We start from the raw sequence: 27,500 nt of genomic DNA on the forward strand, positions 1-27,500 counted from the left end.
AAAACTTAAAGGCAAAAAGTTGCACATCGCAAAATTTTAAAACTCGGAGGAAAAGAAAATGAACGCAGAAAAAAATATAACCTAAGAGAAATTGTAGGCAAAGAGATGTATAATGCAATTGAACCCAGGAATCCTTAATGCAAGTTAATACACTGCACTCCACTGAATCCTCCTAGCTTCAATACTTGAACATTCTTACACATTTCATACTAGCTTCACTAAACACGGTAGTGCGATTTCTCGATGAAAAAGAAAAATTAAACTCTCCGGCTAGCCAGTCACGTTCAAAAGAGCTAGATGATCTAATATTCATGCATCCGGCGCACCAGGAACTACTTGTTGTTTGGAATCACATTTGTGTCCCAACTCAAAAATACATTTTCCCTCGTCTTCACGAGAATCCAGGCATTCTTGGCACTGGGCATTATTTAGAGTCCTTTTGCGGCATTGCCGGAAGATCTAAAATGAAATCAAATGAGAAACTATTATCTACGTCTTCGATTGGCCCGGGAAGATCTCACAAGAATTCTAACCGTTGAACCGCCTTACGAGCAATCTAGTACCACGATTAAACGCTAAAAAATAACATAAACAATATCTTATTTAAGAATGACATATAAACCTCGCTTTACTGGAAAAGAAACAATTCAGTGATTCCTACATTGTAATTCTACCCGCATACTGTTCTTACCTTTCAGCGTGCGACGGGCTTGGCATTCACAGTCGACGCTTTCGCACCAAGACTGGCTATTTCCTTCACTTGTACATCTATCCAGGCATTGGTTACACTCAGGATTATCTGGATTCCTTTTGGCCGGAAGATCTAAAATGAAACCAAATCATGCATGAGAAAATATTGTTCTTCGTCGGCGATTGGCCTGGGAAGATCTCAGAAGAGTTGTAACCGTTGAGACGCCTTACAAGTAATATAGTATCAAGATTAAACGGTAAAAACTGCCATAAATAACCTATTAAAGAATGACATATCGACCTCGATTTACTGAAAACGAATAATAATAATAATAATAATGCTTTATTTATATAGCACTATTTCCGTTTAGCCCAATAGCGCTTTACAATAATTACAATCCAAACTAGGAAAATTTACAAGTAGCAATAGGATGGATTTTTACAATTTTCAGGTAAAAACTATATTAAGACTATATTTCCGGGTAAAAGACTATATTACATGCTAATCTAAGTTATAACATTTTTTAAAAAGGTATGTTTTCGTATAGGTCTTAAAACTTGGTAACGAGCTACTCTGTCTGATAATGTCAGGGAGAGAGTTCCATAAACTGGGGGCTGCAAAAGAGAAACACCTATGGCCATAACGATTTAATGAAGCCAAGAGTGTGGTACCTTTCAGCGTGCGACGGGCTTGGCATTCACAGTCGACGCTTTCGCACCAAGACTGGCTATTTCCTTCACTTGTACATCTATCCAGGCATTGGTTACACTCAGGATTATCTGGATTCCTTTTGGCCGGAAGATCTAAAATGAAACCAAATCATGCATGAGAAAATATTGTTCTTCGTCGGCGATTGGCAGGGAAGATCTCAGAAGAGTTGTAACCGTTGAGACGCCTTACAAGCAATATAGTATGAAGATTTAACGGTAAAAACTGCCATAAATAACCTATTAAAGAATGACATATCGACCTCGATTTACTGAAAACGAATAATAATAATAATAATAATAATAATAATAATAATAATGCTTTATTTATATAGCACTATTTCCGTTTAGCCCAATAGCGCTTTACAATAATTACAATCTAAAATAGGAAAATTTACAAGTAGCAATAGGATGGATTTTTACAATTTTCAGGTAAAAACTATATTAAAACTATTTTAAGATATTAAAACTATACTTCCAGGTAAAAGACTATATTACATGCTAATCTAAGTTATAACATTTTTTTAAAAAGGTATGTTTTCGTATAGGTCTTAAACCTTGGTAACGAGCTACTCTGTCTGATAATGTCGGGGAGAGAGTTCCATAAACTGGGGGCTGCAAAAGAGAAACACCTATATGTCCATAACGATTTAATGAAGCCAAGAGTGTGGTACCTTTCAGCGTGCGACGGGCTTGGCATTCACAGTCGAAGCTTTCGCACCAAGACTGGCTATTTCCTTCACTTGTACATCTATCCAGGCATTGGTTACACTCAGGATTATCTGGATTCCTTTTGGCCGGAAGATCTAAAATGAAACCAAATCATGCATGAGAAAATATTGTTCTTCGTCGGCGATTGGCCTGGGAAGATCTCAGAAGAGTTGTAACCGTTGAGACGCCTTACAAGCAATATAGTATCAAGATTAAACGGTAAAAACTGCCATAAATAACCTATTAAAGAATGACATATCGACTTCGATTTACTGTAAACGAATAATAATAACACTAATAATAATAATAATATAATAATAATAATAATAATAATAATAATAATGCTTTATTTATATAGCGCTATTTCCCTTTAGCCCAAGAGGGCTTTACAATAATTACAATCCAAACTAGGAAAATTTACAAGTAGTAATAGGATGGATTTTTACAATTCTCAGGTAAAAACTATATTAAAACTATTTTAAGATATTAAAACTATATTTCCGGGTAAAAGACTATATTACATGCTAATCTAAGTTATAACATTTTTTTAAAAAGGTATGTTTTCGAATAGGTCTTAAACCTTGGTAACGAACTACTCTGTCTGATAACGTCGGGGAGAGAAGTCCATAAACTGGGTGCTGCAAAAGAGAAACACCTATGGCCACAACGATTTAATGAAGCCAAGAGTGTGGTACCTTTCAGCGTGCGACGGGCTTGGCATTCACAGTCGACGCTTTCGCACCAAGACTGGCTATTTCCTTCACTTGTACATCTATCCAGGCATTGGTTACACTCAGGATTATCTGGATTCCTTTTGGCCGGAAGATCTAAAATGAAACCAAATCATGCATGAGAAAATATTGTTCTTCGTCGGCGATTGGTCTGGGAAGATCTGAGAAGAGTTGTAACCGTTGAGACCCCTTACAAGCAATATACTATCAAGATTAAACAGTAAAAACTGCCATAAATAACCTATTAAAGAATGAAATATCGACTTCGATTTAATGAAAACGAATAATAATAATAATAATAATAATAATGCTTTATTTATATAGCACTATTTCCGTTTAGCCCAATAGCGCTTTACAATAATTACAATCCAAAATAGGAAAATTTACAAGTAGCAATAGGATGGATTTTTACAATTTTCAGGTAAAACTATATTAAAACTATATTTCCGGGTAAAAGACTATATTACATGCTAATCTAAGTTATAACATTTTTTAAAAAGGTATGTTTTCGTATAGGTCTTAAAACTTGGTAACAAGCTACTCTGTCTGATAATGTCGGAGAGAGAGTTCCATAAACTGGGTGCTGCAAAAGAGAAACACCTATGGCCATAACGATTTAATGAAGCCAAGAGTGTGGTACCTTTCAGCGTGCGACGGGCTTGGCATTCACAGTCGACGCTTTCGCACCAAGACTGGCTATTTCCTTCACTTGTACATCTATCCAGGCATTGGTTACACTCAGGATTATCTGGATTCCTTTTGGCCGGAAGATCTAAAATGAAACCAAATCATGCATGAGAAAATATTGTTCTTCGTCGGCGATTGGTCTGGGAAGATCTGAAAAGAGTTGTAACTGTTGAGACGCCTTACAAGTAATATAGTATCAAGATTAAACGAAAAAAGGGCCATAAATAACCTATTAAAGAATGAAATATCGACTTCGATTTAATGAAAACGAATAATAATAATAATAATAATGCTTTATTTATATAGCACTATTTCCGTTTAGCCCAATAGCGCTTTACAATAATTACAATCTAAAATAGGAAAATTTACAAGTAGCAATAGGATGGATTTTTACAATTTTCAGGTAAAAACTATATTAAAACTATTTTAACATATTAAAACTATACTTCCAGGTAAAAGACTATATTACATGCTAATCTAAGTTATAACATTTTTTAAAAAGGTATGTTTTCGTATAGGTCTTAAAACTTGGTAACGAGCTACTCTGTCTGATAATGTCGGGAAGAGAGTTCCATAAACTGAGAGCTGCAAAAGAGAAACACCTATATGTCCATAACGATTTAATGAAGCCAAGAGTGTGGTACCTTTCAGCGTGCGACGGGCTTGGCATTCACAGTCGACGCTTTCGCACCAAGACTGGCTATTTCCTTCACTTGTACATCTATCCAGGCATTGGTTACACTCAGGATTATCTGGATTCCTTTTGGCCGGAAGATCTAAAATGAAACCAAATCATGCATGAGAAAATATTGTTCTTCGTCGGCGATTGGTCTGGGAAGATCTGAAAAGAGTTGTAACCGTTGAGACGCCTTACAAGTAATATAGTATCAAGATTAAACGGTAAAAAGTGCCATAAATAACCTATTAAAGAATGAAATATCGACTTCGATTTAATGAAAACGAATAATAATAATAATAATAATGCTTTATTTATATAGCACTATTTCCGTTTAGCCCAATAGCGCATTACAATAATTACAATCTAAAATAGGAAAATTTACAAGTAGCAATAGGATAAATTTTTACAATTTTCAGGTAAAAATTATATCAAAACTATTTTAAGATATTAAAACTATATTTCCACGTAAAAGACTATATTACATGCTAATCTAAGTTATAACATTTTTTAAAAAGGTATGTTTTCGTATAGGTCTTAAACCTTGGTAACGAGCTACTCTGTCTGATAATGTCGGGGAGAGAGTTCCATAAACTGAGGGCTGCAAAAGAGAAACACCTATATGTCCATAACGATTTAATGAAGCCAAGAGTGTGGTACCTTTCAGCGTGCGACGGGCTTGGCATTCACAGTCGACGCTTTCGCACCAAGACTGGCTATTTCCTTCACTTGTACATCTATCCAGGCATTGGTTACACTCAGGATTTTCTGGATTCCTTTTGGCCGGAAGATCTAAAATGAAACCAAATCATGCATGAGAAAATATTGTTCTTCGTCGGCGATTGGTCTGGGAAGATCTGAGAAGAGTTTTAACCGTTGAGACGCCTTACAAGCAATATACTATCAAGATTAAACAGTAAAAACTGCCATAAATAACCTATTAAAGAATGAAATATCGACTTCGATTTACTGAAAACGAATAATAATAATAGTAATAATAATAATGCTTTATTTATATAGCACTATTTCCGTTAAGCCCAATAGCGCTTTACAATAATTACAATCCAAAAGAGGAAAATTTACAAGTAGCAATAGGATGGATTTTTACAATTTTCAGGTAAAACTATATTAAAACTATATTTCCGGGTAAAAGACTATATTACATGCTAATCTAAGTTATAACATTTTTTAAAAAGGTATGTTTTCGTATAGGTCTTAAAACTTGGTAACAAGCTACTCTGTCTGATAATGTCGGAGAGAGAGTTCCATAAACTGGGTGCTGCAAAAGAGAAACACCTATGGCCATAACGATTTAATGAAGCCAAGAGTGTGGTACCTTTCAGCGTGCGACGGGCTTGGCATTCACAGTCGACGCTTTCGCACCAAGACTGGCTATTTCCTTCACTTGTACATCTATCCAGGCATTGGTTACACTCAGGATTATCTGGATTCCTTTTGGCCGGAAGATCTAAAATGAAACCAAATCATGCATGAGAAAATATTGTTCTTCGTCGGCGATTGGCCTGGGAAGATCTCAGAAGAGTTGTAACCGTTGAGACGCCTTGCAAGTAATATAGTATCAAGATTAAACGGTAAAAACTACCATGAATAACCTATTAAAGAATGAAATATCGACTTCGATTTACTGAAAACAAATAATAATAATAATAATGCTTTATTTATATAGCACTATTTCCGTTTAGCCCAATCGCGCTTTACAATAATTACAATCCAAAATAGGAAAATTTACAAGTAGCAATAGGATAAATTTTTACAATTTTCAGGTGAAAACTATATCAAAACTATTTTAAGATATTAAAACTATATTTCCACGTAAAAGACTATATTACATGCTAATCTAAGTTATAACATTTTTTAAAAAGGTATGTTTTCGTATAGGTCTTAAAACTTGGTAACGAGCTACTCTGTCTGATAATGTCGGGGAGAGAGTTCCATAAACTGAGGGCTGCAAAAGAGAAACACCTATACGTCCATAACGATTTAATGAAGCCAAGAGTGTGGTACCTTTCAGCGTGCGACGGGCTTGGCATTCACAGTCGACGCTTTCGCACCAAGACTGGCTATTTCCTTCACTTGTACATCTATCCAGGCATTGGTTACACTCAGGATTATCTGGATTCCTTTTGGCGGGAAGATCTAGAATGAAACCAAATCATGCATGAGAAAATGTTGTTCTTCGTCGGCGATTGGCCTGGGAAGATCTCAGAAGAGTTGTAACCGTTGAGACGCCTTACAAGTAATATAGTATCAAGATTAAACGGTAAAAACTACCATGAATAACCTATTAAAGAATGACATATCGACTTCGATTTACTGAAAACGAATAATAATAATAATAATGCTTTATTTATATAGCACTATTTCCGTTTAGCCCAATAGCGCTTTACAATAATTACAATCTAAAATAGGAAAATTTACAAGTAGCAATAGGATGGATTTTTACAATTTTCAGGTAAAAACTATATTAAAACTATTTTAACATATTAAAACTATATTTCCGGGTAAAAGACTATATTACATGCTAATCTAAGTTATAACATTTTTTAAAAAGGTATGTTTTCGTATAGGTCTTAAAACCTGGTAACGAGCTACTCTGTCTGATAATGTCGGGGAGAGAGTTCCATAAACTGGGGGCTGCAAAAGAGAAACACCTATATGTCCATAACGATTTAATGAAGCCAAGAGTGTGGTACCTTTCAGCGTGCGACGGGCTTGGCATTCACAGTCGACGCTTTCGCACCAAGACTGGCTATTTCCTTCACTTGTACATCTATCCAGGCATTGGTTACACTCAGGATTATCTGGATTCCTTTTGGCCGGAAGATCTAAAATGAAACCAAATCATGCATGAGAAAATATTGTTCTTCGTCGGCGATTGGTCTGGGAAGATCTGAGAAGAGTTGTAACCGTTGAGACGCCTTACAAACAATATAGTATCAAGATTAAACGGTAAAAACTGCCATAAACAACAACGCACGCAGTGGAACCGATCAGCATTTCGACAATCACAACCATTTTTACTGGACGCAAAAAATGGCAATGTGGACGTTGCAACACCGGAATTCAGTCCTAGAGAGCAGTATGGAGATGCTCTCAAGTCAGGACTACAGGTGGTTTGGCGGAGCAGAATCAACGGTCACGCCAAAACGCAGACTGCAGACCGTGCAGACCAGGGGTAAAATATGGCGTTACCTTCACTGTTATTAAGAGCTAACCGTAAACAGGCTAACCTGAATGTTATTTAGGCCTAATAGACCTTATTCACGATGGCCGCCACATTGGATTTGCTATTATCATGCAAATTAGCTACACTCTTCTGAGGGGGCAAACAACACAAGTGCACAAGTTCGAGAGGTTATAACGAACATCTTAGCCACACAGATGATTTGTTTCACGTTCATTGAATGTTTATCACCTAAGTAGTAAAATAGAATGATTACACAAGTTACTTCGACGTTTTTTTTAGTGAAAAATGAGTAGCTAACGAAATAGATAGTCAAACTGTCAAAGGCAATCAAAAGATATAAAATTATTATAAAAGGTACTTAATTCTAAATACTAAAATGGACTTTAAGCAATGTTATTTCAATATTTCGACCAGCCGATTTTCCGCAATTTTCCTTTTTTCCAATGTTTGCCCCCCAGCATAAAACATGGCTAATTTGCATGGCTAATTTGCATGACAATTTCAAAACCAACATATCGTTAGAGTGAATAAGGCCTATTAGGCTAACCGAATGTTATTTAGGCCTAACAGCTTATTATATGGCCGGCCTGATTCCTAAATAAACTTCAACGTGTACAGAATGCTTGTGCAAGACTGATTTTTAATGAACACAAATTCTGTCACATGACACCCCTTATTATGTAGTTACACTAGTTACCAATTAGATTTAGAATTGAGTTTAAGATTCTTTTGATTACTTTTAAGATTTTTCGTGGTTTAGCTCCGTCTTACTTTTCCTCTCTTATTTCTCTTAGATGTCCAGCTAGATACAATCGTAGGAATTCAAACGATAATCTGTTACTTAACTATCCTCGTTTTATATCCAAAGCAATACTTTTTGATAGGTCCTCCACTAGCACTGCTCCAAGGATCTGGAATGCTTTGCCTTTCGATGTCAGACGCACTAAGTCTGTCGATGTTTTTAAAGTTAAGCTTAAAACAAGCTTATTTAGGTCAGCATTTTTATGATTACAACTTAATATCTACCTTGTTTTTTATTTTAGTTTGTAACATTTTCTAATACGAATTGTAATATTTTATTGAGAATTTTAAAATTTAAATGTTAGATCTTACTTTTAACCGACTGTCATGCGCATTTGAACATTTTTATGAAAATTGCGCACTATAAATACATTACTATTACAACGGCTCTCAGGATTGGTTCAGAAAACAATGGACACAAAGAAACAATGGAACCCAACTCTAAAACCAATAGAGCTGCGTCCTAAAGGAATCCAATTAAATCAGAGGGTGATTACGGTGTTCCGGGCAAAGCGCCAATATTTTATGCCACCAAGGTCTCGTTTAGTGTTCCGCGAAGTAACACAGAATTACGCGAAGAGAAACTGAAGTCAAATTTCCTTTTAAATTTTCTTTTTAGATAAAAGCATTCGATGATTATGCCTTTTTATCATTAAAACTCATGGCGTGTCGTATTTTTGTGTTTTTAAACGGTCTCTTTTAGGGGTCAAAATTTGCTTAAGCCACGCCTAGATTGGTCTCCTTTAGGGGTTAAATTCAAAATTTCCGACGAATATCCCCGTCTGTTTCATATGGGAGTCCCACCCCCGGGCGACGTGTACCATTTACACAATTCTATCAAATTTACCGAGAGAGTCTGGAAAGAGGCTAACACACGGGAAAAAGTAGACGGTAAACACGTTTTCCGCTTGGAAATTTCGGGTGGAAATTTTGGACTACCTTTTAAGAGGTCCCAAAAATTTGGGTAATTTTCTGGTTGGGCATACCAAAATATCCTTACCATTTACATTCCAACCGAATTATCCGCATTTTTTGGTAAATGGTAAAGAGTTTTAATTATATCACTTTGGTCCTTTCTTATTAACCGCTGTTCCCTTGAAAAGTTGCGGCTGACATTTCCAATTAAATTCGTAAAAGGTCTTAGTATGTTTTTCTTCTTGGCATGCGTCAATGAATTCTTAGCGCACAAGACTGTATCTCTTTAAGCCTGTGAATCTCAATAAATAGGAGCAAATGTCGAGAAAGCATAAGACGGTATTTAACACAGTCAAACGCTTTTTCATTTCCTCAGATACAGTAATTGCTTGGATGAGATTCGGATGCTGCCGCATAGGATGGTGGAAAATTTGAACCCGACCCACCCCAAAATATGTTGAGTACATTGTCCGCGATAAAATTGCTCTCTCTGAACCGCCGCGAAAGAATTAACAACACAAAGCGCGTCTCCTTCTTATATCAAATTATTTTTATTTGGACTGGCATAAGTACCTTTCTGAATACCACGAGAGGTCACTGGTGCAGCTATAAAGGCTAAAACCACAAGCAAACAGCAGTCTTCATGATGAATCGAGGGCAATTATTGAACAATCTGAAACGTAATTAACATTGTATTTTACAGTAGGAAAGTTCAATAATAATAAAGTATTCTCTTTTTATGACAGTAAGAAAGTTCTTACAACTGGACTTGTGATTATCTATCTGGGAAGTCATCAAACAATGACGTTTTAACACGAGCTGGAGTGACCTAACTGAAATTAAAGAAGTTTTCAACCGAATGTATTTAGCCCGAACTCAACGTGGTTACCTTGATATGGGCCATTCATAACGGAACAAAAGTATGAACCTGGTGCCACGCCCTGGAAGGCGCGGGCGAAAAAAGTCTGCCTGATATGTCAATTGTATGATGGCGTCATTTTAGGCCAGGAGCTCTCAAAGCATCTTTTCTTTTCCAGTCAAGAGCTCAGGTTGAATCCAACTTCTTATCTTATGCATCAAAGACGCCACACCTCTCAGTATAAATAGCGTTCTTAAATTCTCAACCTCGGATAATGCAATCCTCGTCCTCTGATTGGTTCACTTTAGTTTGACCTTATATGGTAAATGATTGCCTTAGCGTTGCTAAACTAAAAACTTTTACGCCAGAAAGCGAAATTTCTCTTGGTACAAAGCAAAAGAAAAACGTTTTTGTGGAAAGTTTTTGATCAATTTCGACACTTAGAAGTACGCGAAAAGGAAACAAACGTTTCTGTGATGAGCCTTCGTCTGTCTGACCATAAAGTATTACCAGAAACCCATAAGGGTTGAAACGTGTAACGGCCCCTTGTGAGCTGGGAAACAAGCTTCTGAATATTCGATTTGTTAAGTACCATATTTGGAACAAAAAGAGCGAGGGGTTTCCAAATATGGTACTTAGCACTGAAACATTCAACCAATCAGTTCGCACTGAATATTCGGAAGCTGTGAACGCGCGTTACACGTTTCAACCCTTATGGGTTTCTGGTGTTACACAACATCGCATCTTCATCAAGTTTCATCAAGATTTCGCTAGGATGTTCTCTCTTTTTTCTCTCGTATTTTGTAATTTCAAACTTTGGAGTTTAAGGAATTTAATAAAACAATTATTCCATTCGCGCTTGTTGGATATGAGATGGTTATAGCGCTATGCGCCTCGTTGGCTATTTACCATCTCCCATCCAACGCGCACTCGTGGAATAATTGTTAAAGGGGCTAGGTCCCGCAATTTTAGGCAATTTCAGCACTGATCGAATGGTCATAGAATAACTAAAATATCAAAATAACTGTTCAAAACTATAGAAGAACTCTAACAAAACACAGGGAAGCCAAGAAGGTACAGGATGGACAAACTGGAGAGGATTGAAACGGATTGAATTTGGGTAAATTTGAAAAACGTCGGCCCACCTTTTTTCAAATTTATATCAGTCTATATCAAAATGTCATTACAAAGCTGGAAAATCATTCTCAGTTGTTATGTGGCCGTGATTTTGCAAATGAAAGACTCTTTCTCTGCCAGTTTGACGTTTTAGAGCTCATAATTATCAAAATTAAACAAAATTACCGAAAATAGCGTGACCTAGCCCCTTTAAGTATCTTTGAAAAGAATCATAAATCAAAAAGGGCACGCCCATACGCACACTGCAGTGCTGAAATAGTGGCTTTTGCTATTTTCTTTGTTTTGTTTATCTTTACTATTGCTTTTTTTCTTCGAGTCAGTTTGCCGTTGCAGTCGAAATCCTTGTTACTTTTGCGATATTTTTATTTAACGATGAAATGATATATGAAAGGGATCATATATGAACTGCAGATATGAAATCAAGTGAAGCTATGATCCTCGCACTTATGAACGCAATTTTTGAAATTGCGTAAAGGAGCCCGAAAAATTCAGGATTTCAACGGGGTTTGAACCGTGACCTCGCGATACCGGTACGACGCTCCAACCAACTGAGCTATGAAGCCACTGACGTTGGGAGCTGGTCATTTGTGGGTTCTAATGTTCCCGTGAGGAATGAATCAACGATGAAATGATGTATGAAATGGATCATATATGAACTGCGGTATAGTATAGTAATCTCAGATTATTGACGGAAGTACGTTCGACGTCGCTTTGGAAGCAGAAAAGAACAAGAAAAGAAACAATCGTATAGAGAACCGAATGGAAGTTCAGGATATGAGCATGTACTTCTTGAGATGGTTCAAAAGCCCCGAGTTGCTGATGACCTTATGTGCAAGCGATTGAAATACTCTGCCCTTCGCTACGGACTTCTGAATCATGAGTGCGATCTGATTCTAAGACAGGTAAGTTGTGATGCGGCACTTGAAAATTGTTGCAGAGTTTGAGGAGGAATCGTTTTTGCACCCTTTTCTAGTATTTGTGTCAGTAATGAAGGATATCACAGGAAAAGCGGGTGGCGACAAATAATAATAATAATAATGCTTTATTTATATAGCACTATTTCCGTTTAGCCCAATCGCGCGCTTTACAATAATTACAATCCAAAATAGGAAAATTTACAAGTAGCAATAGGATAAATTTTTACAATTTTCAGGTGAAAAACTATATCAAAACTATTTTAAGATATTAAAACTATATTTCCACGTAAAAGACTATATTACATGCTAATCTAAGTTATAACATTTTTTTTTAAAAAGGTCTGTTTTCGTATAGGTCTTAAAACTTGGTAACAAGCTACTCTGTCTGATAATGTCGGAGAGAGAGTTCCATAAACTGGGTGCTGCCAAAGAGAAACACCTATGGCCATAACGATTTAATGAAGCCAGAGTGTGGTACCTTTCAGCGTGCGACGGGCTTGGCATTCAACAGTCGACGCTTTCGCACCAAGATGGCTATTTCCTTCACTTGTACATCTATCCAGGCATTGGTTACACTCAGGATTATCTGGATTCCTTTTGGCCGGAAGATCTAAAATGAAACCAAATCATGCATGAGAAAATATTGTTCTTCGTCGGCGATTGGCCTGGGAAGATGTGAGAAGAGTTGTAACCGTTGAGACGCCTTACAAGTAATATAGTATCAAGATTAAACGGTAAAAACTACCATGAATAACCTATTAAAGAATGAAATATCGACTTCGATTTACTGAAAACGAATAATAATAATAATAATGCTTTATTTATATAGCACTATTTCCGTTTTGCCCAATAGCGCTTTACAATAATTACAATCTAAAATAGGAAAATTTACAAGTAGCAATAGGATGGATTTTTACAATTTTCAGGTAAAAACTATATTAAAACTATTTTAACATATTAAAACTATATTTCCGGGCAAAAGACTATATTACATGCTAATCTAAGTTATAACATTTTTTTAAAAAGGTATGTTTTCATATAGGTCTAAAACTTGGTAACGAGCTACTCTGTCTGATAATGTCGGGGAGAGAGTTCCATAAACTGAGGGCTGCAAAAGAGAAACACCTATATGTCCATAACGATTAATGAAGCCAAGAGTGTGGTACCTTTCAGCGTGCGACGGGCTTGGCATTCACAGTCGACGCTTTCGCACCAAGACTGGCTATTTCCTTCACTTGTACATCTATCCAGGCATTGGTTACACTCAGGATTATCTGGATTCCTTTTGGCGGGAAGATCTAAAATGAAACCAAATCATGCATGAGAAAATATTGTTCTTCGTCGGCGATAGGCTTGGGAAGATCTCAGAAGAGTTGTAACCGTTGAGACGCCTTACAAGCAATATAGTATCAAGATTTAACGGTAAAAACTGCCATAAATAACCTATTAAAGAATGACATATCGACTTCGATTTACTGAAAACGAATAATAATAATAATAATGCTTTATTTATATAGCACTATTTCTGTTTAGCCCAATAGCGCTTTACAATAATTACAATCCAAAATAGGAAAATTTACAAGTAGCAATAGGATGGATTTTTACAATTTTCAGGTAAAAACTATATTAAAACTATTTTAAGATATTAAAACTATACTTCCAGGTAAAGACTATATTACATGCTAATCTAAGTTATAACATTTTTTTAAAAAGGTATGTTTTCGTATAGGTCTTAAACCTTGGTAACGAGCTACTCTGTCTGATAATGTCGGGGAGAGAGTTCCATAAACTGGGGGCTGCAAAAGAGAAACACCTATATGTCCATAACGATTTAATGAAGCCAAGAGTGTGGTACCTTTCAGCGTGCGACGGGCTTGGCATTCACAGTCGACGCTTTCGCACCAAGACTGGCTATTTCCTTCACTTGTACATCTATCCAGGCATTGGTTACACTCAGGATTATCTGGATTCCTTTTGGCCGGAAGATCTAAAATGAAACCAAATCATGCATAAGAAAATATTCTTCTTCGTCGGCGATTGGTCTGGGAAGATCTGAAAGAGTTGTAACCGTTGAGACGCCTTACAAGCAATATAGTATCAAGATTAAACGGTAAAAACTGCCATAAATAACCTATTAAAGAATGAAATATCGACTTCGATTTAATGAAAACGAATAATAATAATAATAATGCTTTATTTATATAGCACTATTTCCGTTTAGCCCAATAGCCCTTTACAATAATTACAATCCAAAATAGGAAAATTTACAAGTAGCAATAGGATAAATTTTTACAATTTTCAGGTAAAAATTATATCAAAACTATTTTAAGATATTAAAACTATATTTCCACGTAAAAGACTATATTACATGCTAATCTAAGTTATAACATTTTTTAAAAAGGTATGTTTTCGTATAGGTCTTAAAACTTGGTAACGAGCTACTCTGTCTGATAATGTCGGGGAGAGAGTTCCATAAACTGAGGGCTGCAAAAGAGAAACACCTATATGTCCATAACGATTTAATGAAGCCAAGAGTGTGGTACCTTTCAGCGTGCGACGGGCTTGGCATTCACAGTCGACGCTCTCGCACCAAGACTGGCTATTTCCTTCACTTGTACATCTATCCAGGCATTGGTTACACTCAGGATTATCTGGATTCCTTTTGGCCGGAAGATCTAAAATGAAACCAAATCATGCATGAGAAAATATTGTTCTTCGTCGGCGATTGGTCTGGGAAGATCTGAGAAGAGTTGTAACCGTTGAGACGCCTTACAAGCAATATAGTATCAAGATTAAACGGTAAAAACTGCCATAAATAACCTATTAAAGAATGACATATCGACTTCGATTTACTGAAAACGAATAATAATAATAGTAATAATAAAAATGCTTTATTTATATAGCACTATTTCCGTTTAGCCCAATAGCGCTTTACAATAATTACAATCCAAAATAGGAAAATTTACAAGTAGCAATAGGATGGATTTTTACAATTTTCAGGTAAAACTATATTAAAACTGTATTTCCGGGTAAAAGACTATATTACATGCTAATCTAAGTTATAACATTTTTTAAAAAGGTATGTTTTCGTATAGGTCTTAAAACTTGGTAACAAGCTACTCTGTCTGATAATGTCGGAGAGAGAGTTCCATAAACTGGGTGCTGCAAAAGAGAAACACCTATGGCCATAACGATTTAATGAAGCCAAGAGTGTGGTACCTTTCAGCGTGCGACGGGCTTGGCATTCACAGTCGACGCTTTCGCACCAAGACTGGCTATTTCCTTCACTTGTACATCTATCCAGGCATTGGTTACACTCAGGATTATTTGGATTCCTTTTGGCCGGAAGATCTAAAATGAAACCAAATCATGCATGAGAAAATATTGTTCTTCGTCGGCGATTGGTCTGGGAAGATCTGAGAAGAGTTGTAACCGTTGAGACGCCTTACAAGTAATACAGTATCAAGATTAAACGGTAAAAACTACCATGAATAACCTATTAAAGAATGAAATATCGACTTCGATTTACTGAAAACGAATAATAATAATAATAATGCTTTATTTATATAGCACTATTTCCGTTTAGCCCAATAGCGCTTTACAATAATTACAATCCAAAATAGGAAAATTTACAAGTAGCAATAGGATAAATTTTTACAATTTTCAGGTAAAAACTATATCAAAACTATTTTAACATATTAAAACTATATTTCCGGGTAAAAGACTATATTACATGCTAATCTAAGTTATAACATTTTTTAAAAAGGTATGTTTTCGTATAGGTCTTAAAACTTGGTAACGAGCTACTCTGTCTGATAATGTCGGGGAGAGAGTTCCATAAACTGGGGGCTGCAAAAGAGAAACACCTATATGTCCATAACGATTTAATGAAGCCAAGAGTGTGGTACCTTTCAGCGTGCGACGGGCTTGGCATTCACAGTCGACGCTTTCGCACCAAGACTGGCTATTTCCTTCACTTGTACATCTATCCAGGCATTGGTTACACTCAGGATTATCTGGATTCCTTTTGGCCGGAAGATCTAAAATGAAACCAAATCATGCATGAGAAAATATTGTTCTTCGTTGGCGATTGGTCTGGGAAGATCTCAGAAGAGTTGTAACCGTTGAGACGCCTTACAAGCAATATAGTATCAAGATTAAACGGTAAAAACTGCCATAAACAACAACGCACCCAGTGGAACCGATCAGCATTTCGACAATCACAACCATTTTTACTGGACGCGAAAAATGGCAATGTGGACCTTGCAACACCGGAATTCAGTCCTAGAGAGCAGTATGGAGATGCTCTCAAGTCAGGACTACAGGTGGTTTGGCGCAGCAGAATCAACGGTCACGCCAAAACGCAGACTGCAGACCGTGCAGACCAGGGGTAAAATATGGCGTTACCTTCACTGTTATTAAGAGCTAATCGTAAACAGGCTAACCTGAATGTTATTTAGGCCTAATAGACCTTATTCACGATGGCCGCCACATTGGATTTGCTATTATCATGCAAATTAGCTACACTCTTCTGAGGGGGCAAACAACACAAGTACACAAGTTCGAGAGGTTATAACGAACATCTTAGCCACACAGATGATTTGTTTCACGTTCATTGAATGTTTATCACCTAAGTAGTAAAATAGAATGATTACACAAGTTACTTTGACGTTTTTTTTAGTGGAAAATGAGTAGCTAACGAAGTAGATAGTCAAACTGTCAAAGGCAATCAAAAGATATAAAATTATTATAAAAGGTACTTAATTCTAATTACTAAAATGGACTTTAAGCAATGTTATTTCAATATTTCGACCAGCCGATTTTCCGCAATTTTCCTTTTTTCCAATGTTTGCCCCCCAGCATAAAACATGGCTAATTTGCATGGCTAATTTGCATGACAATTTGAAAACCAACATATCGTTAGAGTGAATAAGGCCTATTAGGCTAACCGAATGTTATTTAGGCCTAACAGCTTATTATATGGCCGGCCTGATTCCTAAATAAACTTCAACGTGTACAGAATGCTTGTGCAAGACTGATTTTTAATGAACACAAATTCTGTCACATGACACCCCTTATTATGTAGTTACACTGGTTACCAATTAGATTTAGAATTGAGTTTAAGATTCTTTTGATTACTTTTAAGATTTTTCGTGGTTTAGCTCCGTCTTACTTTTCCTCTCTTATTTCTCTTAGATGTCCAGCTAGATACAATCGTAGGAATTCAAACGATAATCTGTTACTTAACTATCCTCGTTTTATATCCAAAGCAATACTTTTTGATAGGTCCTCCACTAGCACTGCTCCAAGGATCTGGAATGCTTTGCCTTTCGATGTCAGACGCACTAAGTCTGTCGATGTTTTTAAAGTTAAGCTTAAAACAAGCTTATTTAGGTCAGCATTTTTATGATTACAACTTAATATCTACCTTGTTTTTTATTTTAGTTTGTAACATTTTCTAATACGAATTGTAATATTTTATTGAGCATTTTAAAATTTAAATGTTAGATCTTACTTTTAAGCGACTGTCATGCGCATTTGAACATTTTTATGAAAATTGCGCACTATAAATACATTACTATTACAACGGCTCTCAGGATTGGTTCAGAAAACAATGGACACAAAGAAACAATGGAACCCAACTCTAAAAACAATAGAGCTGCGTCCTAAAGGAATCCAATTAAATCAGAGGGTGATTAGGGTGTTCCGGGCAAAGCGCCAATATTTTATGCCACCAAGGTCTCGTTTTGTGTTCCGCGAAGTAACACAGAATTACGCGAAGAGAAACTGAAGTCAAATTTCCTTTTAAATTTTCTTTTTAGATAAAAGCATTCGATGATTATGCCTTTTTATCATTAAAACTCATGGCGTGTCGTATTTTTGTGTTTTTAAACGGTCTCTTTTAGGGGTCAAAATTTGCTTAAGCCACGCCTAGATTGGTCTCCTTTAGGGGTTAAATTCAAAATTTCCGACGAGCATCCCCGTCTGTTTCATATGGGAGTCCCACCCCCGGGCGACGTGTACCATTTACACAATTCTATCAAATTTACCGAGAGAGTCTGGAAAGAGGCTAACACATGGGAAAAAGTAGACGGTAAACACGTTTTCCGCTTGGAAATTTCGGGTGGAAATTTTGGACTACCTTTTAAGAGGTCCCAAAAATTTGGGTAATTTTCTGGTCGGGCACACCAAAATATCCTTACCATTTACATTCCAACCGAATTATCCGCATTTTTTGGTAAATGGTAAAGAGTTTTAATTATATCACTTTGGTCCTTTCTTATTAACCGCTGTTCCCTTGAAAAGTTGCGGCTGACATTTCCAATTAAATTCGTAAAAGGTCTTAGTATGTTTTTCTTCTTGGCATGCGTCAATGAATTCTTAGCGCACAAGACTGTATCTCTTTAAGCCTGTGAATCTCAATAAATAGGAGCAAATGTCGAGAAAGCATAAGACGGTATTTTAACACAGTCAAACGCTTTTTCATTTCCTCAGATACAGTAATTGCTTGGATGAGATTCGGATGCTGCCGCATAGGATGGTGGAAAATTTGAACCCGACCCACCCCAAAATATGTTGAGTACATTGTCCGCGATAAAATTGCTCTCTCTGAACCGCCGCGAAAGAATTAACAACACAAAGCGCGTTTCCTTCTTATATCAAATTATTTTTATTTGGACTGGCATAAGTACCTTTCTGAATACCACGAGAGGTCACTGGTGCAGCTATAAAGGCTAAAACCACAAGCAAACAAGCAGTCTTCATGATGAATCGAGGGCAATTATTGAACAATCTGAAACGTAATCAACATTGTATTTTACAGTAGGAAAGTTCAATAATAATAAAGTATTCTCTTTTTATGACAGTAAGAAAGTTCTTACAACTGGACTTGTGATTATCTATCTGGGAAGTCATCAAACAATGACGTTTTAACACGAGCTGGAGTGACCTAACTGAAATTAAAGAAGTTTTCAACCGAATGTATTTAGCCCGAACTCAACGTGGTTACCTTGATATGGGCCATTCATAACGGAACAAAAGTATGAACCTGGTGCCACGCTCTGGAAGGCGCGGGCGAAAAAAGTCTGCCTGACATGTCAATTGTATGATGGCGTCATTTTAGGCCAGGAGCTCTCAAAGCATCTTTTCTTTTCCAGTCAAGAGCTCAGGTTGAATTCAACTTCTTATCTTATGCATCAAAGACGCCACACCTCTCAGTATAAATAGCGTTCTTAAATTCTCAACCTCGGATAATGCAATCCTCGTCCTCTGATTGGTTCACTTTAGTTTGACCTTATATGGTAAATGATTGCGCTTAGCGTTACTAGACTAAAAACTTTTACGCCAGAAAGCGAAATTTCTCTTGGTACAAAGCTAAAGAAAAACGTTTTTGTGGAAAGTTTTTGATCAATTTCGACGCTTAGAAGTACGCGAAAAGGAAACAAACGTTTCTGTGATGAGCCTTCGTCTGTCTGACCATAAAGTATTACCAGAAACCCATAAGGGTTGAAACGTGTAACGGCCCCTTGTGAGCTGGGAAACAAGCTTCTGAATATTCGATTTGTTAAGTACCATATTTGGAACAAAAAGAGCGAGGGGTTTCCAAATATGGTACTTAGCACTGAAACATTCAACCAATCAGTTCGCACTGAATATTCGGAAGCTGTGAACGCGCGTTACACGTTTCAACCCTTATGGGTTTCTGGTGTTACACAACATCGCATCTTCATCAAGTTTCATCAAGATTTCGCTAGGATGTTCTCTCTTTTTTCGCTCGTATTTTGTAATTTCAAACTTTTGGAGTTTAAGGAATTTAATAAAACAATTATTCCATTCGCGCTTGTTGGATATGAGACTGGTTATAGCGCTATGCGCCTCGTTGGCTATTTACCATCTCCCATCCAACGCGCACTCGTGGAATAATTGTTAAAGGGGCTAGGTCCCGCAATTTTAGGCAATTTCAGCACTGATCGAATGGTCATAGAATTAACTAAAATATCAAAATAACTGTTCAAAACTATAGAAGAACTCTAACAAAACACAGGGAAGCCAAGAAGGTACATGGATGGACAAAACTGGAGAGGATTGAAACGGATTGAATTTGGGTAAATTTGAAAAACGTCGGCCCACCTTTTTTCAAATTTATATCAGTCTATATCAAAATGTCATTTACAAAGCTGGAAAATCATTCTCAGTTGTTATGTGGCCGTGATTTTGCAAATGAAAGACTCTTGCTCTGCCAATTTGACGTTTAGAGCTCATAATTATCAAAATTAAACAAAATTACCGAAAATAGCGTGACCTAGCCCCTTTAAGTATCTTTGAAAAGAATCATAAATCAAAAAGGGCACGCCCATACGCACACTGCAGTGCTGAAATAGTGGCTTTTGCTATTTTCCTTTGTTTTGTTTATCTTTACTAATTGCTTTTTTTCTTCGAGTCAGTTTGCCGTTGCAGTCGAAATCCTTGTTACTTTTGCGATATTTTTATTTAACGATGAAATGATATATGAAATGGATCATATATGAACTGCAGATATGAAATCAAGTGAAGCTATGATCCTCGCACTTATGAACGCAATTTTTGAAATTGCGTAAAGGAGCCCGAAAAATTCAGGATTTCAACGGGGTTTGAACCCGTGACCTCGCGATACCGGTACGAAGCTCCAACCAACTGAGCTATGAAGCCACTGACGTTGGGAGCTGGTCATTTGTGGGTTCTAATGTTCCCGTGAGGAATGAATCAACGATAAAATGATGTATGAAATGGATCATATATGAACTGCGGATAGTAGTAGTAATCTCAGATTATTGACGGAAGTACGTTCGACGTCGCTTTGGAAGCAGAAAAGAACAAGAAAAGAAACAATCTTATAGAGAACCGAATGGAAGTTTCAGGATATGAGCATGTACTTCTTGAGATGGTTTCAACAAGCCCCGAGTGCTATGACTTATGTGAAGCGATTGAAATACTCTGCCCTTCGCTAGACTCTGAATCATGAGTGCGATCTGATTTAAGAAGGTAAGTTGTGATGAGGCACTTGAAAATTGTTGCAGAGTTTGAGGAGAATCGTTTTGCACCCTTTTCTAGTATTTGTTCAGTAATGAAGATATCACCTGACTAAAAGTATTTGACTGTTATCTTGTTGCCAATAATTTCATCAAAAACAGTTATGAAATACATGTGTTAATAAATGTGTCATTTAGCAACTATTCACCGAAATGGAGGTGGTTAGTGGTTATCCGGAGTTTGAGTAGCCAATCAGCGCGCGCGTTCAACGCTATCCACATTTAGTATATACTAAAATGAACAAGATGCTCCATCTCCATAAAAGCGTACTGGGTTACCTGTGGTACGTGTTACACAATTGAACCGCAGGGTTCCAGTTAATTTTTTTAAGTGGGGGTCATTAAGACCATTTGAGGGTCACCCACATGTCGCGCCAGCAGAGGCCCTTTGGCTCACACGTTCACACCTTTAATTATTTTGTTATATCCTGTTCCATTTTGACGTCTTTTACTTTTTAGTGCTACTATGATCAAATTTTTATCCCTTGATTTTTTGTGTTTATCACATAGAATACCAGGAAAGATTATAAACGCTGTCTACAGTTTGCAAATATCTGCATCGGCTCCGGAGATGAGGGTCAAACCCTTTCTGAAGAACCTTTTCCTTGAATAATGATGTACAAAATAGTCGACAAGCTTTCTTTCAAATAATTCTTGACTGTCACATTTCCAATTATTTTTTTTGCCTGACTTTGTTGAACCCATAAGTTACCGGATAATTTTCAATTTGGTTTCAGTGTTGTACATAACACTACACTCGTGATAAAATATTGGAAATACAGCTCACTTTGATTTAGGCTCGACGGGCGAGAAAGATTGTTGTCGAAGTCCATTACTCGTCGCTTTTAAGATTCCAGATCATCATCGCCTGTCTTGTTCATGAGGGTATAAATTGTTGAAAGATGCACTAAAACGCCATTCGAGTTGCAATGACTTTCGACGCCATTGCAGGTTAATGAAATATTCTCCCGTGTGCGCCAGAGAAATCTACGCATTACCCCAGCCCCCTCAAACCTAACACAACACGTACAGAAGTGACCGTTACAATTTTTAAAAACTATATATATATCGTAAACAATAGGGGTCTGGAACCTAGACTGAGAAAAATGATCTGCAGCAGTACGTGTCTAGACATAATGAAAAGTAATAGCTAAAACAGCAATAACTTCTCACTACTAATATTTACATTAAGGGAAGGCTTTAGCTCTTGAATGAACAAAGTCTCTTTAACTTTACAGTTAAAGTCAGTTTTTCCGGACGCTAAAATGTCAAAGTGATCCCATTTAATGTCGTGGCCAGTGGTTTTCACATGATCAGCAATGGCTGATGAATGGTCACTTTTAGATAGGGCTTTGAAATGTTCTGTTTTTCTGTCGTGGAGTCTTCGTTTTGTTTTGCCAATGTAGAATTCATCGCAGTTCCAGCAGACAGCTTTATAGACGACCTTGGACCTCTGAGATCGGTTCAAGCGATCTTTGTATGGAAAAAAGGAGTTGAAAAACACACGCCGCATCAACTCCTTTTTTCCATACAAAGATCGCTTGAACCGATCTTAGAGGTCCAAGGTCGTCTATAAAGCTGTCTGCTGGAACTGCGATGAATTCTACATTGGCAAAACAAAACGAAGACTCCACGACAGAAAAACAGAACATTTCAAAGCCCTATCTAAAAGTGACCATTCATCAGCCATTGCTGATCATGTGAAAACCACTGGCCACAACATTAAATGGGATCACTTTGACATTTTAGCGTCCGGAAAAACTGACTTTAACTGTAAAGTTAAAGAGACTTTGTTCATTCAAGAGCTAAAGCCATCCCTTAATGTAAATATTAGTAGTGAGAAGTTATTGCTGTTTTAGCTATTACTTTTCATTATGTCTAGACACGTACTGCTGCAGATCATTTTTCTCAGTCTAGGTTCCAGACCCCTATTGTTTACGATATATATATAGTTTTTAAAAATTGTAACGGTCACATTTGAAAATGTGTGTTGACTAGCATACGAAACGTCAAGTTTTATAAAAATGCGTTGGAATACAATGTTTATCACCGCTGTTTGTGTTATTTCCTAATGAAGCTACGATGGCCTAAGAACAAGAGTTTATACGTACAGAAGACTCTATGCACACAGACACCACTTAGCAGGAGAGTGACAGGCACGACTTTTCATGACACGGAAAAAAATAAAATAATAAAACAACGGAGAAATATACCCATTTTCCGACGGGGATTGCCATACGGCAACGCGGTAATTATCAGTTTTGAAGGATATCAGTGACTCCCCAAGCAAGCAGCCGACGGTAGACTGGGACGGTTAGATGAGTGTTATGTGACGCAAAATCCCCGTGACATTTGACCGACGGTGAAAAAGGTAGGAATTCATCCATACTTATTCGCACTATTTTAGTCTTTTGCTTTATTATGCATTGAAAACTGATAACCCAATGGGTTAAATGTGCATTTGGTTGTGTTTGTCTTGATTTATCAATCGCTGAAATGAAAAAATCTAGCGAAAATTCCGAGTTCATTCGAAGACATCACTCGGCCACATCGCGGCTCAAACCAAAATTTGCTTGTTCTCAATGTAGCGTTATCCATAATCCACCATGACACAGGAGGAAAGCAGAAAAGAAAGGTAAAAGAGATAATTGTAGCCGCATTTTTTGTTTATGAACCAATTCCCCTTAGTGGATTTACGGTCGCTAAAATCCAAGGAATCTAAACAAAATGGTTCAAATTCCCAGGATTCACTGATTCGTATTCATGGTATAAAATAAGAAATTCCTCCTCGCTAATTGAACCTTCTGCAAAAGAAATTACAAGAGAATTTCTCGCCTCTTCAAAAGACATGTTTATTCCACCGTCCTACGGTCGTGTTGGCCGAATCTTAAGTTTAAAATTTTCGCGCCTTTCTACCATACTCGTCCAAAGTCTCCTGTATACGCATCCAACCGTCCCAGCCTACCGTTGTCCACTATCTTAAAGTCCCTATTAACTCCGTCCTACAAGACTTGACTTTAGGCCAGCCGTAACACTATCACATGAGTCGAGGTTATTTGTGCCACAACAAGATGGCGTCCAAACGCTGAAACAAAATGGCATCATAATCGATACCCGAGGGACATCCCGCGAGATTGATAAGATTAGAATGCGTTCTCCTTGCGTGAAAATATACTAAACCTAGAAAGATTGAAGGAAATAAAAGAGAATCGAGTGACAATGGCATCGACGCTGACATGTTAATCTTTTCCTATTTCACTTCGACTTATTTTTTACAGCAATTTATGGTTATTAGTTTTACTTTTCGTGGGAATTAAGTACAGTAATATAAACGAGAAACACTTGGGAATCACCGAATTCAGCTTGACAGTGATCGACAGCCTCGTTCCCAGGGTCTCTCTTCTCTGGGGACGAGGTTGAGTGGTCGATACTAACATCTTGATTCAGTGCTCGTCTTCGCGTTTAAACCCTTTGATAAATCGCCCCAAAGCTGCTTTCACAACAAAAGTTCACCGAAGTTAATCCTTGTCAGGCGGGGCTAGTTTAGTATCTGGCTGGGAGACCATCGAGATCTATGACATGTTATTGCCTTTCGTAAACGCGTTATGCATAGTTATGCCTTTTTTCAAACCAAAAACTCATATTTTACGAAATCCTGACCATTTATCGCCTTTGGAGACATAAATCTTTTTAAACTATATATCATGAGATCGAGGCCATGTGTGTAAGTCGATCCAAGATGGTGTCGAAAAGCTGAAACGGTCTGCCTTCGGATCGATACCCGCGGATATCATAAAACCCGCTGGACTGAAAAACGACATGAATAGTGTAAGTACTCCTACGTCGAACGCAGACACCCGGAGGTTGAAACATTCGCACCATAAAGAAAGTAATTAAATTTAAATTCAGGAATAGTTTTGAATGTTAAAATTACTCATGAAATTCAATCAGCAGTGAGAAGTCGCACTTAGTACTTTTTGTTGAAATTATAAAATATGTAATAGAAAGTTCACCGCTCAAGCATAATTATGATAATGACTGGTTTTCCCGCCAATTGAAGAAACTTAATATTACTTTTGGACAGAGTGTGTTTCCCGCCAGTTAAAACAGTTCTCTCGAAAGAGTTCTACTGGTACTGTTTTGTTTCTTCAACCCTTTAAAAAATGAACGCTTGGACCATAAATGATTTTGTAAGCTGACCTATTTCATTGTCGATTGAAAGTTAGAATCAACTACTGTTCCTACTTCTAAAGCTCGCCCATTCTTTTTGAGTCCGGCTTGACGGATTTAACGTTAACTGCGATGAAAGAACATTTAAAATTTCCCAAATTTCCTGTAAAGTTAGGCCTTTAGAATCGGAAGGCCCTGAACATACAGCAGTGGTCATTTAACTTTCCATTCTTATTTAACGACCATCGATCGTAATTGAACCTCACTTGACCTAAAAAATTAAAAGATTTAGGTTACGACCCCTCTGATACAGTTAAAATAAGACAAGTTTGGGAAGTTTGCAAAATCGAGTTGATTGGACGCCCAGCAAGTATTGGGGATCTTGCGCGCGCAAACTGCAAGGTGTCTCCACAAGATTCTTTTTTTGAGTGACGAGGCAAAAATTTGAAAAAGGTAAGATCAGTGTTTAAGAATTCTTCTTTTGTCTTTAGAAAAGAAACTACCTCAAAAGGAAAACATGTATCTTTCGTCCCCTCTGAAGCAGAAAAAATAAAGCAAGTATAGAAAGTTTACAAAATCTTGTTGCACATCATTGGGGATCCTACGCGCGCAAAATGCTAACTGCCTCCTCAAGCTTACTTTTTGAGTGATAAAACCAAAATTCTGGAAAAAAGGCAAGATGAGTGTTTTAGAATTCTTGTTTTGTCTTTACGATGTAATTCGGCTCGGCTATTACGGCAGCAAATTGATGTTTGTCGATGAAGAAAAAATTCAAACTTACCTTTTCAGAATGGTGAGAGCACAGCACCGAAGATGATCAACAGGTGAACTGACAAAACTGATAGCATTCATCGCTAGTAAAAGTGTAATTTTTGATGATTTGTGACGTTTACCTCACGGTCTATTTCGCGCTGATAATGAAGGTATTATAATACTTGGAAAGAAAGAAACAAGAAGAAACAAAGAAGCGGACAAGGGTTGGTCAACATTTGTCACACAGCATTTAATTTTAACAAAGCTTTATGGGTTCTGTTGAAATATTTACTTTGCTGGTTCTTTTATTATTCAAGCGCGTCCATAAAATTTACATCTTGAGCGCGAATACTGAATACTGATGTAACTTTTCCTTGATTTCTAATGCCAAAGAAATCTGCTCTGTCATTATTACAGAATGCTTATTTTAGTTGGAACCATGGCCCAGGTCAAATTATTTCATCTCTTAATCTAATCGGACATAATTGACGAGGTACATGTTGTATCGAACCATCTAAATGACCAAATTCTCCTGATCCGATGGTACGTAACCGTCATCGTTACTTCGACTAGCTTTTCATGCTTCATCGACTTTTTGGCGGTTATTTAATGTACTGTTGTTGCTCTCATCTCTTTATGGATAGTGTTTATTCCGTCTCTGCATAGTAAATTTAAACAAAGCATGACTAGTATCTAACAAGAAAACCTAGCTGTTTACTTAGATGCTACCAATTTCAATCATGCTATGTACTTTATAAATGTTTTTGTGACTACGTATTGAAAAATAGAAGTACCTCTTAATTAACGTAACTTAATAAAGATGTGAGTAAATTGATGTTGTTGTCGTCGTTGTTGTTGTTATTAAACAATTCCCTTCCCTCCCTTATACGGTATGCACTTTAACTTCAGAAACGATTCTTTCACAAAGACCTCTCCAATCATAACAGTAACTGCCTGTTTGCGCGGCCTAGTCAGTAAATACCTCACACGGTTTTTTTATCCGAATAAAACAACTCATCCCTTTTCTTTGATGTTTAGCCAAGTCCGACGGATTTAATAGAGCCACACGAAACTAAATTGAAAATAGGTTTTAATGGCATTAATAACGAAATCATGCGTCCTCGCTATTTCTTTTTTACACTGAACAGAACTGCCTCTTTATCGACCTTTGTGATCTTTTCTTGCAGAACTATTTGTATTTGTATAACTGGGAGACTATTCATGCCTGCCTTTGCAAACCTTTTTATCACGGCGGAGCTTTCCCTCTCGCGTACGCTTTGTCCCATTTTTCTCTGTGCCCGCCAATTTATAATTATTTTTATTCGAATACTTTATTAACAGTTTTGATCCACCTATCATATACAAATAATTAAAGACGTATTTAATTCAAATTAAGTCCATTAAAAGATGACTCGCGGACAACTCTAAGACATCTCAATGCCCCACACGGGTTTTCAGTAATTTCTTGA

General features: G+C 37.0%; 1 protein-coding gene and 1 long non-coding RNA gene across 3 annotated transcripts in view; one reads left to right on the forward strand and one right to left on the reverse strand.

The window, feature by feature from the left end:
* The window catches only part of LOC138008740 (protein crumbs-like), a 26,688-nt gene extending 52 nt beyond the window's left edge, over positions 1-26,636 (reverse strand). Inside the window, exons 1-19 of the mRNA XM_068856044.1 lie at positions 26,060-26,636; positions 18,733-18,833; positions 15,949-16,080; positions 15,260-15,391; positions 14,584-14,715; positions 13,896-14,027; positions 13,207-13,338; positions 12,519-12,650; positions 6,918-7,049; positions 6,229-6,360; positions 5,540-5,671; positions 4,864-4,995; positions 4,172-4,303; positions 3,481-3,612; positions 2,805-2,936; positions 2,073-2,204; positions 1,363-1,494; positions 692-823; positions 1-459 (exon numbers count right to left, since the gene is read on the reverse strand). The exon at positions 1-459 is cut by the window's left edge and continues 52 nt beyond it. Coding sequence (XP_068712145.1) covers positions 425-459; positions 692-823; positions 1,363-1,494; positions 2,073-2,204; positions 2,805-2,936; positions 3,481-3,612; positions 4,172-4,303; positions 4,864-4,995; positions 5,540-5,671; positions 6,229-6,360; positions 6,918-7,049; positions 12,519-12,650; positions 13,207-13,338; positions 13,896-14,027; positions 14,584-14,715; positions 15,260-15,391; positions 15,949-16,080; positions 18,733-18,833; positions 26,060-26,130 — 2,319 coding nt within the window. The 5' untranslated portion in view covers positions 26,131-26,636 and the 3' untranslated portion in view covers positions 1-424. The remainder of the gene's footprint in view (positions 460-691; positions 824-1,362; positions 1,495-2,072; positions 2,205-2,804; positions 2,937-3,480; positions 3,613-4,171; positions 4,304-4,863; positions 4,996-5,539; positions 5,672-6,228; positions 6,361-6,917; positions 7,050-12,518; positions 12,651-13,206; positions 13,339-13,895; positions 14,028-14,583; positions 14,716-15,259; positions 15,392-15,948; positions 16,081-18,732; positions 18,834-26,059) is intronic.
* Positions 1-27,500, forward strand: part of LOC138008433 (uncharacterized) — a 586,097-nt gene that overhangs the window by 357,533 nt on the left and 201,064 nt on the right. The gene's annotated exons all lie outside the window — the stretch shown is intronic.

The sequence above is a fragment of the Montipora foliosa genome, chromosome 6 (assembly GCF_036669935.1).
Source record: "Montipora foliosa isolate CH-2021 chromosome 6, ASM3666993v2, whole genome shotgun sequence".
Taxonomy (NCBI): domain Eukaryota; kingdom Metazoa; phylum Cnidaria; class Anthozoa; order Scleractinia; family Acroporidae; genus Montipora; species Montipora foliosa.